At 41.9% G+C, this 14,106-nt stretch overlaps 1 protein-coding gene across 1 annotated transcript; it reads right to left on the bottom strand.

Annotated features, from left to right (window-relative positions):
* On the bottom strand, positions 1-13,897 carry tc2n (tandem C2 domains, nuclear). The gene is made up of 12 exons (XM_023396332.2): positions 13,774-13,897; positions 12,752-12,826; positions 12,470-12,673; positions 12,139-12,309; positions 11,576-11,655; positions 8,889-8,958; positions 7,823-7,923; positions 6,678-6,794; positions 6,282-6,473; positions 1,968-2,082; positions 1,685-1,884; positions 1-1,250 (listed from the first exon to the last, which is right to left on the bottom strand). The coding sequence occupies exons 2-12, from the start codon at positions 12,816-12,818 to the stop codon at positions 1,140-1,142; spliced, it is 1,428 nt and encodes a 475-aa protein (XP_023252100.1). The 5' UTR covers positions 12,819-12,826; positions 13,774-13,897; the 3' UTR covers positions 1-1,139.
* Between the last annotated feature and the right edge of the window lie 209 nt (positions 13,898-14,106).

The following is a 14,106-nucleotide window of genomic DNA, read 5'->3' as shown; positions in this document are numbered from 1 at the left end:
TTTCAGAACAACACCTGCTTTTAATCATTAAACATTCGACATTAAACGTTAAATACATTTAAAAAAAATAATAATTAAAGTGCTTTTTATCAAAAGCGTCCAGCTAAGGTTTGATACATCTGCTGCAGTGTTGTACAGTAACATGACTTCCTGTAAAGTTAAATTAGGGAAAGGGAAAACCTTCTCGCTCACCTTTCAGGGAATTAAAGGACAAATCTGTAGATTCTCTACATTTTTCTTATTGTCAGTAAATCCCATGAAAAGACCAAAACCAACAGTGAACTGATCAACAAGAAAAACCTTATTTCATTGTTCTCAAGAGACAGTTCAAACATCTCAGAGATGTTCCTTTATTATAAAGAATGTGCTTCTTTGTAGTAAAGGAACATGCTAGAAATAGTCGCTACTCCTGTTTAAGTAATATTTGCCTAAAGACAACAATCCCAGCTGTTTTAGAAATGAAACTATATATTAATTATTTTTAAAGACTGACATATTCAGCAGCAACCACTAGGGTCAGGCTGCGAGTCGGAGACGGGACAGGAAAGGATCGAGATATATACGAGCATAATGTTGGTTTCCGTCTTTTTATGTGCTTGTGGTGACAATAAGAAAAATATAGAATTGACATCGTCATTCTTTAATATGTGTTTTATTTACAGACTGCTAACATGGACGTTTTTATACATTACATGTATACATTACAGTCACTTTCTCTGCTTGTAAACTGAAACAAAGTGACCAGGTTTTTTACTAAAAAGCAGTTATATACAGAAAACGTGTGACTTACAAAACATAGCATTATATACAGCTATAAGTTTTGCGGCTCAATTATTGTTAATTAAGCAAAAGCTCTATTGTAGTTTAAATAAAATCCTCAATTTCTGCACTAAAAAAAGCTGAAACCCTTTTTCAGCATCTACACTTTGTTCAAAACCCCCGTTTACAAACCATCACTGACCACCTGAAGCATCTCTGTGGAAATCTGCTCTGCAGGGCATTTCTTAGCTGGCTCAGCAGTTCACAGTCCGGTCCATCAGAGTCAGCTGTGCGTCAGCGTCACAGGACTGTGGTCGGGCCTGCAGCACGAAAAACTTGACGTCGGCGGGGCGTAAAAGAGGACGTCAGGAGAAGAGGTTTTAGGAGGCGCTCAGCCGGTGCCACGCTGCCACCACTTTCTCTGGGTGAGCCATCGTGTCCTTCCACTGCTCCACAGCCTCTGGGACGGGGCTGTCGAACCCCAGCTGCACCTGAGAGGAACATTCAGACACAAGTTTCTCTTACATGAGTTATTTGTAAGTTTTGCTCTCGCTATGTAGCTAACGTTAGCATTAACAGCCGTTTACTTACCAGTCTAGAGGAAATTGTGAGTTCAGTACCAAACTTTATTCCTTTACTCTCGTTTTGCTTCTGTTTCCATCATTTGTTTTCTTCTGCTGAAAGTTAGCATGCTAACCAGCTAGCCCCAGCCCCTCCAGACTGTCTCATCACTTTCCGATACCGAGTCACTGTAGCCCTGAAGAAGTAGCACTGCTCAAGAGACGTATTATCACCTCTTCTTTTGTAAACACAATGACAGGTGAAGCTCTCTGAGAGGACTGGTAAGTAAACAGCTGTTAATGCTAACGGTAGCTAAGTAACGATATTTTTTCTTCCTGTAAGAGGCGGAGTGACATGACCTCACCTGTCCGAGACACTGCTTCCTCCTGACCGAGCTGCGACTGTACAGTTTGACGGACAGCAGGCAGGCGTGGTCTAAAGCTGCCAGTTGGAAGCGAAAAGTCTCCGCCCACTGACACTGACCCCCCGAGGCCTTCATCACCCGAGTCTTCTTCTTCATCACCGTCTGGCCCAACTGGTGCATCTCCGCCTTGACAAAAAACGCTGCAGAACGACAGCAGTTACTAACACGAGCCACGCGGTCACTTCATGGAAGACATCCGGGACCGTTCACCGGTCACACCTACCTTGGGCGAGCGGTGAGGAGGATGCTGGGAGGTTTTGAGCGGCAAGGATCTGGAGCTGGATGCGGCTGTTGACCGGCTGAAAGCAGCTGGTGAGATGCAGCTCAGAGTGACACACCTGAAACACCATATTCAATCAGTATCTTTAAATGTGCATCTCAGATTGTGTCTAAAAACAAAGAATTTTTCACAATAAAAAAATCTCTTCTTTTCTTTCTCCCTACCCAAATTCAGAGAGCTTTTATTTTGGTGTTTCTCATCTTCCTTTACTGGGGTGGCTTCTGTGGCTTCCTATACAGAAATGTAACATATGACATACATGTCCCTGTATAAAGATTAATGTTTCCATACGTGTCACGTATAATAATGATTTATTATCATCACATATATACATCCTCTGGATACATGAAGATATCAGTTTATAACCTTTAGCTTTTTTCTTATATATTATTTTGATATTATTTCCCTGGTGGCACATACGCAGGAAGCAGGGCAGCTTTTTCTTCTGGAATAAACATGGACACCGAGCACCAAAGATGTAACCAGCATCAAATAAACATGTTGTCTTCCAAGATGCATCATCTATAATCAGGTTTTATCAAAAGTGGATGGGCGCTGCAGCAGCTACAGGCGCTCAGAGTTTTGACCTTTAATCACAGCTCTCCCCTCAGGACAATGAGTGTACTCCGTCAGGACGGTTGTTTGGTGTCAAATTGGGAGCAACACTGTTGGAGTTTGTGACCTTAAAGCCTCAACAGAGTGACCTTTAATTAAAAGCAGAAAAGATGTAATGATCTTAAAAGGCAAGAAGAATGTACAAAGTGCATCAACCGTCCATGTTTTGTCATCAAACATACAGTTTGAGGTGTTTAATATTTTGACCTTTAATCTGGGGAACCCCCACCAGGCCAGTTATTTTACTCCAGAACAAAGTGGAGAGATGAGCGTCTGTCTGTCGTTTTACATTTGACTTTTAAGATAATTACGCTGTAGCATCCAGATATATTGAATTCTTACAAAAGCAAGTAGTTTCATTCCTGAAAATTACATCTTTCTAGTGAGATTCAGATTCTAAAACTTTAAACAGACTTTATACAGAGCAGATTAAGACTGTGTTAATCCTACTAATATACAGTGTTGTGTTTTTAGCCGTGTTAGCTCTGTGGCTCTTGGTCGGTCCGCTGGTGCATCCCTTTGGCCCAGACTGAAATTTCTCTTCAACTTTTTGATGGATTTCGTATTTTTGTGATATTCATGTGCCTCTCAGTAAACTCTATTAACTTTGATGATCCCATGATTTTTTTATCTAGTTGCATCTGGTCAAAATTTGAATCTGTCCAATTTGGTTTATGACTAAATATCTGCAAATATAATGAATCTCCCATCAGCTGCAACTGTAATTTTGTTGCTGCTAAACATCAGTACGTTATCATTCTCAAACACAAATGTAATAATCAGTATTTTCATATATGAATTATATTTAATGATATATATAAATATATATATATATATATATATATAAAGTGAATGAGAAATTAATAAGAAAAACATATATAAACATATATAATAAATATAGCATATATAAATTAAATATATATAATATTATATATTTTTAACACATATGGTCGCAACATGTTATACCATATAAAAATTCATAATATAGATTTTACTTTGTATATTTCTTATATGTGACAAACTTATATCTTCATTTATCCAGAGGAAGTCTATATGTGATCATAATAAATCCTCTTATATGTGACATATATGGAAACCCATATGTTACATTTCTGTGTGCGTGTTGAACACCACTTAAACCGTGGGGCGTTTAAAGAAGCTCTGACATTTCGAAGTCAATAATTTGTGGGACATTTATGTCATATGGCATGTTAGCATGCTAATTTTAGCTTAAAGCCCCACACAGAGCTGCTAGCACTGTAGCGCTGTATAGACTTCGTAGTCTTGTGTGATTCATCTTCGGCCGCCAGCTGCACTGCGTCTATTCCAAATGCTGCTGATATTTCTCTTGTAACAGATTTACACAACCTCAGCTGTCTTGGCTCTTAAGAGCTTCCACCGAGTGATCATTGATTTGGACAATCTGGGTCTTTTGTGTCCACCAGATGGGTCAAATCACTGACTGAATGAAGCTGTCCCTGTGAGAGCTTAATGACGATTCACTGTCTGATCCCCTAAGTGCAGAAACAGTTCACATTTTACTGTCACTGGCCAGACATGCATCCATTTATCAACAGAACCACTCTCTGCTGTTGAAGTGGTTTGAGGTTTGACCTACTTTTCACATCTTACGATTCCAGAATCCGCACTCGCCTTTCTTTCTTTAATAAAAGCCTGTTTCCCAATTTTTCTCCAAAATGAATCCCCTTTCTCTTTTTTGCCGTGATTATGCAACAACATAAGGTCGGTACGGTACATGCCACTGGGCTGCAATGCATCATGGGGACAGTTTTATGAGGCACACATAGTGCTTTGTTCTTATTTACTGTGCACATACAAAGTGGTGATAAAAGACAGAAGCCAACAGAGGAAATGGTGAAGAGAATAAGTAGTAAAAGTCTGGAATATTCCCACACAGAGTTTTTCCTCCTGGCCTCAACAGCTGGACGGCGAGTACGACAATATCAGCTGCTACGACCGAGAAAATATTAGGCAGGAAGCCATGATGAAGGCTGGCCACCAAACCAAGCACTGATTATTTAGACTGCTGGACGTCATGAGTCGGCAAACATCATTCACTGTTTGTTCTTCCGCAGTTAATTCTAACTTTCACTTGTCATGTTGCCATATGTAAGGCAAATTCTGACTTTACTCTTCGCATTTTAAAGTTAAGCTCAAATCCATGATCATGATCGGGACTAAACTGGTGGAAAAAACTGGTAAAAACCATAGAAATATGTAAATATGTATGTAAGTAAAGATGGATGTAGCCTCTGTGAAGTAACCCACAGGTTTCTGAAGCTCAGAGTGAGCTGCTCCACTGTCGCCAAGGCAGTGCCTGACTCTGCCCCTAACTCCCAGTTAACCCAAATGGGCAGCTGAGACTTCATGCATGCCGGTTTGCGGCAGGTATACGCTCACCCACCTGTCACTCAAAGAGGCCACGCCCTCAATCCTCCATAACTTTAGTCCTTAATAAAATGTAAACAGGTGAGTTATATAAACAGGTGCCATGAAGGAGGAAATTATCTCTAGAGACCAAAACAGTTTTTTGTACCAGGCTGTAAACATGTTTATTTCTGCTGTAAAGTTGGACATTTTAACATGGGAGTCTATGGGGACTGACTCACTGTTGGAGCCAGCCTCTAGTGGCCATTAGAGGAACTGCAGCTTCTGGTTCTTCAGCGTTGATGCTTCATTTTTCAGCCCTGGAGTTTGACACTTGGTCAAAACTAAACCCAGAGGAACTTAAAGCATCTGTGTGAATGTTTTAAGCCATGCTAGCAGCTTGGGTGGCAGTATAAGTTGTCGGTCGGTCACACGGTAAATCCATTAACTAGAATGAGGACCACATGGTCGTACGCCTCTGCCAACGAGTCAAGCTGCAGTTTACATCCATGTCTTTTCCAGACTCATATACTGAAGACTTTGAAGGAACTTAATAAAAGTTATCAAACAGTGAAGTTGACCCGTGATCGCTTCATCGTTTTTATCCTATTAGATATTTGTGTGAAATTTTGTCATAATCAGCAAATGAAATCTTGAGTTACGGCCCAAAATGTGTTTTGTGAGGTCACAGCGACCTGGAATGTTTGTGCCGTTTGTGTCCTGAGATATTGTTATGTTTTGTTTTGCCTCAGTAATGAACTATGATCTGTCTCATCAACATTATTATCAGTCGGCACAGACGCTGCAGTCATGGTGAGGGAGACAGTTAACTTCAAGTTTTCACAGTGATTGAAGACACATATACACGTTTAAGAGTTGTTATTGTCATTGTCGGGAACACTCCTCCCAAACAGACACAGGCTGAAACCCACTATCAGCCATGATAAATAAACCTGGGTTTTCCAGCGCACCGATATCAGCGTCAGCAACACCTGAATAACGAATAAATCTTAAACTACATGACACCTGGAGGTAAACCAAGGGAAACATTGATGTTTTGCACTTGCTGAACTGAACCAAAATAAACTCTTCTTTTATAAATTGCTTCTGGTTTGAGACACTAATTCTATAATTCCTGGTTATCTTGTAAAAACCGTTTCAACGTCGGTGGCAGAAAAACAAGGCGGTGGAAACAAAAACCGGACATCAAACTGAACACAGGCCCGACTCATGACGTGTGAAGGCAACACTCACAGAGGATTTGGACGGAGGGTTGAGGTCGAGCCAGTGGTCCGTCTCCTGAGGGCCGAGCTGTCGCAGGGAGAGGACGCACTCCGCCGCGGTGCGTTTCCTGGGGTTGTGCGTCTGCAGCCGCAGCACTAAAGCGCTGCAGCGCAACTGATTGAGACGAAGCGTGAACACAAAGGTCTCCATGAAGGACACGTCCTGAGGAGCAGGAGGAACAGGAAGTGAAGATTAGAGACCGTTTCTACTCACTCACTTCTACTCACTTTCATATTAAGAAAGGAAATGTAGAGCGTCTGTACACAAGGTCAAATCAAGTCAATTTCCTGTTATACTCCTCCTGAAACCTAAAGCTTTATTTTTTACCACTGGATTTTGTGCGTCAGGTTTAGAGAAGCTCGTTACCTGACAGGACTCCTTAGTTGAGCTCTTGAACTGAATGGGTTTGGGGATGGTGATGATGCCTTTAAATCCAATCTTTTGTTGTTCCACTCCATCCGGAGGAAGGGTGAGGTCTGAACACTGACGAGAAAAGAGGAAAAATAAAGTGTGAGCCGAGGCAGGTCAGATCTATTTATAGGCTGAAGTACTCTTAGGCAAACAGGTGTGGGACAAACTGCTCTGTTTGACTTTTACCGAGTTTAATATTGTTTAAGCAGATTTTGCTCCATTTTTGACGTAATGACACACAACAATCGGGGGCATTTGTGAGACCCCAAAGCCAATGTTTGATCATCCAAATGCCCCAATGGATAGTTCAAGTGCCACAGTGAAAACAAAACCCTAACTAGAGAACGTCTCTGCATAAAACTAATGCGGTGATATGATAACACTCGTCCGGCCTCACCACACTCAACATTCACATCCAAACACACACTCTGCCACATCATGACCACAGTGTTAGTTTTCTTTGCAGCGTATCAAGTTACATTAAACACAATCACAGTTTGTTTGGTTTTGAATTTTGTTTATCGTTGCACTTTGACACCACGCTGTATTATTCTAAACACATTTAGTTTACATTGTTCTGTCATCGAGTTTGAATTAATTAACTTCTCTTTGTCTTTGAGTTTCCGTGTCTGCCGTGTCAGTCCTACTTCCTGGTTTGTCCTAAAGAGGCGTACATGTCCCCCGCCCGTCTCACTTTGTTAGGTAAGGGAGTTGAGGTAAGGTCCTGTTTTGTAAGCAGTATTTTTTTAGTAGAATTTTGGTTTAGCTGACCTCTTTTAAAGGCCCAGTTATTTACATGATTTGCTTTTATTCATTTGTATTTTCCACGTGTTTCTGGGGTGAAATAAAAACCCATTTTTGAGAAGTAAACTCGACTGAACGCACTCTGCCTCCGGTTCTCTGTGTTTCAACATCAGTCACTTCAGTTCTGCTCCTTAAAAATCCACCTTTCCCTCCTGACCGTCTGAGCCAAAGTTAATAGAGCAGTGAGAGGAGCGAACAGAAACCTGTGTTCTGGATGAACAAAGCGTCCGTTGAGAAATGTTACAGCGGAGCACAATGGAGGTTTCTGTCCCGCCTCGCTCGGCGTGTAACCTTACCTGGACCAGAGTGATCCACACCTGCTCCAGAGCCTCCTGGTAGCTGAGTCGGACGCATACCTTCCCCAGCTCACGTTCGTCCCCAGACAGGGTTATGGACTCTGTGATGTTTGGGAATCCAGAGGAGAACAGCACAACATGAACAAATCACATGATATAATGTCATTATATAAATATATCTACAGTTTAAAGTCACTTTCTACAGACACTGCTAAACCAAACAGCTATATACATCTGATCCTGCATATTATGGTTCCACTAGGTTCCACTTTACAACAAGACCGCCCTTATAAAGGTTTTATAAATGTTCTTAATTAGGTTGTTAATTCTAAACACTTTATAGTCATAAACAAACAATTATAAACAAGTTATAACACAGTTTTCATACATTGATGAAGGCTCACTATTTGGCGAGATCAAGCTAATGCTCACTACTCATTAATCTTACTAATGAGTTACTACCTAATTCTAGTCTTGTTGTAACTAATTAAAAACACTTTAAAACAAGACAGTAATAAATGGTAGTAACTATTATATATAAACTATTATAACTAGTAAATAATTGTTTATTTATGATTCATAAAGTGTCAAGAACTGAATTAATAACCTAGTTATAAACCGTTTTACATCATTGCATGTTATATATATTCATATATCAGTAATAACAGCAGCAGCTTGTCGCGGCAGTGCACGACCTTCTGGAAGCAACGTACAACATGATCGAAAGAAAAAACATTATGATCATACAAGTGATTTAATTATGACGATGGCGAAGCTGAGCTGATTCTCTGCGTTGAATAACACAGTCTTTATGTGAGAAGGCTTATCTCTGATTTTGAATGATGGACTGAAGTGAAAACCTTTGGAGGTGATTAGTGCGGCCGGCCTCTCATGTTTGCACAATGCAGAGTGATCTTAATCAGACTTAGTCACGTTGGGGTGTGTGGGGGGGGTAAGAGGCCTTTTTCTTTTTTTTTCCTCACGAAGAAGAGGAGGCCGGTGGACGGAGCAGACCCAAAGAGAAAGTTTGAAAAGGAAAGAGGAGATAAATCTGTGTTCCAGTTACCGAGGCTGCTTTCAATGGAGCCCATCACTGAGGACGTGCTGCTGAGGACACTGGACACGGAGTCAAAGCGCTGCACATGAAACCAAACACACACACACACACACACACACACACACACACAGGAGAAAGTCAGGACAGGATCACAGGTTCACTCATTGTTTCCCACTTGTTTGCTGCTGTCTTGAGCTAAATGCTAACTTCAGAACATTATAATGTTTCTCCATCTTAGCTTAGCATGTTAGCATGCAGCTATTTGGTCATAAACCACAAGACTGGACAAAGTAAAAATTTTGATGATTTGCTGATTTTGATGATGATGTTCGATGGAAAGTCGGAGGATCATGATTCATCCTGAGGAGGACATGAACATCTGCACTATTTCAGTGTCTCCAGCGCCCCCTATGGCAGCATGTGTACTGCACCTCGGTTGTCATGGTAACCATAATAAACACACGACATATCATCATAATGGTTACTGCAGCACCGGTGATGGCTTGGTTAGGTTTAGGAAAACATCATGATTTGGGTTAAAATAAGTTCTTCCTAAGCTTGAGGATCTGTGTTGCCACGGTTACAATATTGACAACGTCGTTAACTTTGAAAAGAAACTTTTAAAAGAAACAACGAACGCCGCTCTGCTGCGTCACATTCATCCCTCCACCACCAACTCCTCCTGACGTGGACGTTGTCTGTCTTTATACTACGTCACCAACGCCCATCTCATCGCTCCTGTCATAATTTACTACGACCACTAGATGTCGCCTAGCAACAAAATGTAACTATGGGTCATAACAACCTGCCGCACAGACAGTCTCACACTATAACCACTCAATAGTTAGTGACATTTCACTCAAAACTACAAACGTGAACCACAAGGTGTCTCTCAAAGAAAAGTCAGAGGATCACCAAAGTCATCAGGGTTCATCCTCCTCAGACCATGAACGTCTGTACACGAGGTCATGACAATCCATCAGTCGTTCAGTCCGACTCTGAAAGCGAAGCTAGCTGCTCTTCTTCACTGTGGAAACCCCGGTTCATTTGCCAAGGTAACTGTATACCTGTTGTACTTTTATTCCTTATGACTGTTTGCCTGTGATGTTGCTAAAATAAACACTGGAGCTAACTGCACCCGCCGCAGGCTGCAGACATCAGAACATATGAAAACAGAAATGCTAATGTATCTCCATGTTAGCTCAGAGTATGCTAAACACGAGCGGCCTACTGTAATGTTTACTGAGGTTCGGACTGGGACGCGGACTCAGCTTCTCGTGTTAAATGATCATGAATAGTTGACAGACACGCTGCACCACATCCTTTATATGACAAAGAAAATACGCCCAGACTTACTCATTGTTTTCCTTGGTGTAATACTGATTAAACACCACTTCGCCCAGTACAATCAACTGGTTCCTTCCTAATCAGAGGTGATGGAGCTGAATCACACGTGGCAAACGAGTAGATTCAGGGAGTGCTGAATTCACCACATCATCATTTTTCAAAAATTGATTTCCAGTACATGGAACCATAATGACTGAATGCATCAATAAATGACAGCTATATAATTAAAAGAGTGTAAAAAGACCATTGTTAAAAAAGAAAGAAAACAACATCAACCTCAGATCAGTTGGTAAAAAAAAAAACTTTCAAATTGAACTTATCTACTTATCGTTAAAGGAACAGTTGGACACTTTGATGCGACTCTTGGCTAAATGGGAAATATGAAGCTACAGCCAGCACCCGGTTAGCTTAGCTTAGCATAAAGACTGGAAGCAGCTAGCCTGTCTCGACTGATGGGTGACGAAATCCATCATCCAGCACCTTGAAAACTCGTCAACTAATCAACTAATCGACTAATCAACACGCTACGTCTCCATCGTTTCACCCGGAAACAAAGTGTGAGAAAAGGCCTTGAAAGGACACATAGTGGTTTTACGAGGTGTTATGAGTGTTGGCGGAGACTCCAGGAAGTTACAGACCCAGCCTAATAAAAAATTGTCTGACAAATAACTCCTCATAAAACCACACCACCTCAATTTCACACTTCCTTTAATTCATTAATTTAACGACAGCAGCAAACAAGCTGCCGGCCGTAGCTTCATATTTAATGGACAGATATGAGACTGATATTAATCTTGTCTCTTAATTAGTGGAGAGAAAGTCTGTTGAACTATTCCTTTAATCCCAGAGTCGGTCTAAACTGAAAAGTTTTTTTTAATCATCTTGGTTTATTTGAATCAAATATTTGTTTTTAACTACTTAGTTTTTTTATTTTGGGTCTTTGTACATTCACTTAATAATTTCCAGTTTTCCAAACATCTGCTTTATGTCACATCTGGGCCTCCGTACTGCTACAGTACTGTTACTCGATTTCTTGTTTTTACTATTAATAAAGAGTCATATTTAAATGACAATAATTGTTTAAATTTGAAAACTTTCAGAAGTAGCTCATCTATGACATTTTACAGATCATTACCTGCATCCATAAAACCGTACACCTGCCTGTGTTTCAGCTCCTCAGAGTGAGAGGACGTCTTCCTCCTTAAATCAAAATACCAGTTTATTTGGTCTGTTTGAAGTTTTCCACTCGGCTGCTGAGGACGGTGGAAACTATAAAACTATATTTAGTCTTGGTCGACGCGGGGTGAGAAACGCTGTGTGAATACAGATTAGATAGAGAGCCGTCTCACCTGCATGTGACCCTGAGGGCTGGACAGATCCAACATGGAGCTGCTCAGACGCTGCTGGACGCCCGGCTTCAGAGTCCGACCTGGGAGGAGAAACCCAGCAGTTTATAAGAAGATGGTTTAAATCAAGTTCTGTTTCATCTGCAGAGATCTGTTATTAATCCAGGCATGCGTACTGTTTCTTACCCTGGAAATTTTGTAAATTACGAAATGGTGAACACCGTGTTTGGCTGTAGTTGATGTGTAATTGTGGATTTCCAGGCACAAACTTTAGATCTAATGTCGTCATAAAGTCTTTCAAAAATGAAAAGAAAGTAAAAAGTCCAACATTGTGACGTGCAGGTGAACAGGTCTGAAAATTTTCTACTGTATCTGTCACTGTCAAGGTTTTTTAGCTACAAGGAGCCACTGCAGAGTTTCCAAGAGAAGAGGGAGCTGTGAATTTATTAAGTGAAGGGAAACCAAGATTTCAAAACAGAAGCCAGGAACAAAACACCAGAGAACGAAAGAAAACCGTAGAGAACGAGGAAGGGTTGTGGTTGCTGTGTACAGGTGGTCTGCTCTACCTGGGCTCTGTGGACCGGAGTTTCTGCTGTTCAGGGTGTCGCGGCGGGTCGAGCCGGGGGAGATGTACTCGACCATCTCGCCCCGATGGAGGCCGGACTCTGGGCTGTAGGTTAAGTGACCAGAGCTCAAAAGCTCCGCCTTCCTCTCTGCGTACGTGCAGCGGGCCGAACCTGCAGACAGAGAGCAGGGCAGGAGGTTAGATTCATTTAGAGACAGGACGTCCTCCTCGCCTCCTGTGCCATCAGGTGTGAGGTTAAACTGAAGCTGAGACGCACGGAGCTCTGTGGCCGCTCTTGATGTTGTTGATGAGGTGTGTCAGGTGGTACATACTCTGCAGGCCGGACTGGAAGTTGGGGAAGCGGGAGCCTTGGGGCTGGATGTAGGACGCCCTGAAGGTCGGCAGGACGAACGGCACCTCTCTGCCGTCGGGGGGCAGCTTGGACAGGAGGTAATCCTCTGTGACCCCCCTCCTCCCTTCATCTGACTCCCGCCCTGAGGCCGCTGCCTTGTTAGGGGGCATCTTCAGTTTGATCACTTGAAAGCACAAGAAAGTCAGAAACTAAACGGCCTGTCGAAGCTGTTTGACATGCAGCCGTGCAGGCAGCAGCTTACCTTGGGTCTCCTGCTCCTTCCCCTTTTTCTTCATGAAGTTCTTGCAGCAGTTTTTGACGCACTCCATAATTGCAACTGGAAATATTTCAATATTGGAATAGTAAGTGGAAATTACAGTTCACACAGTAAACTGCGATACCAGGGCACGAACGAGCTGCTCTGGGACTTGATAACACTCTGAATCCCAAAATCTGCACCGGTGACCTCAAATCACCAAAGTCTGTCATTGCCCCTCCAATACAGGTCAGTAGATTTACAGTAATCCCCAGCGTTGCTCCAGTGTTCACATGCTGCTGCACAAATGTGTTCATATCAATGAAACAGTCAAACTTCCCCCAAAAGCCTCAAAATGTACAATTTCATATAAACCCCAAATTTTTCTACTTTTCTTGAATGAAAAAAGTGACAATAACCCAAAACATATTCCACTTACCTCCAATAATCTGTTGTTCAAATCTTAAAACTTCTTACTTTTGCACCAAAATCTCTAATTTACCCCCCAAATCTTTCATTTCATACGATCCCACACTTTGTTCCAGATGCTCTCAGGATATAAAGATGCTGTAGTTCCCACATTCCCCAGATTTCATACAGAACCAGTAAAAAGTGTTTATGCCAGAATCTCCAAACTCGTTACAGCGACTCCACATGTTGATATAATCCCAGAATATGTAATAATGCTCCAAAAAGTTCGCTGTTCTCATAGATCCTTAGATTTGATAGAGAAATATACATTTGTTAGAGTAAATAGTGAAGATGCTAATCAGAGAGAAAACACTGCTACAGCTGAGAAGATACTTTGATCATAAAAGAGCTTAATCCGCTTAATGAGAAACTGTGTGTTCGACAGAAAGTGATCAATTATTTCAGGAGCGCTGAACTCACGTCTCAACCAACACGTTTGACCTTGTGGCGTTTGTTTCTGCTTCGTTCTTCAGGAAGGAATTTTTACGTCGGTGTCACTTCGGCTCATTGATCAAACACCAATAATCACATGTAATCATCAGATATCAGACACTTACCCGCGCGCTGTCTTCACTGAGAGGAGGGAAAGTTTGTAGATCCAGAGCAGCAGCTCATTCTCTCACTGACACACACCGACTGACGAGAAACGCCACGGAGCTCAGGTTTACTGTGCTCTCTCTCTCTCTCTCTCTCTCTCTCTCTCTCTTTCTCTCTCTCTCTCTCTCTCTCTCTTTCTCTGTCTCTCTGTCTCTCCCTCTCCCTCTCTCTCTCTCTCCCCGACTCTCCCTGTCTCTCTCTGTCTCTCTCTCTCTCTCTCTCTCTCTCTCTCTCTCTCTCCGACTCTCCCTGTCTCTCTCTGTCTCTCTCTCTCTCTCTCCCCGACTCTCCCT

The sequence above is a fragment of the Seriola lalandi genome, unplaced genomic scaffold (genome assembly GCF_002814215.2).
Source record: "Seriola lalandi dorsalis isolate HSWRI2012SDOR001 ecotype SW California unplaced genomic scaffold, Sedor1 jcf7180002054976, whole genome shotgun sequence".
In the NCBI taxonomy this organism is placed as follows: Eukaryota; Metazoa; Chordata; class Actinopteri; order Carangiformes; family Carangidae; genus Seriola; species Seriola lalandi.
This window is presented reverse-complemented; position numbering and strand designations above follow the sequence as displayed.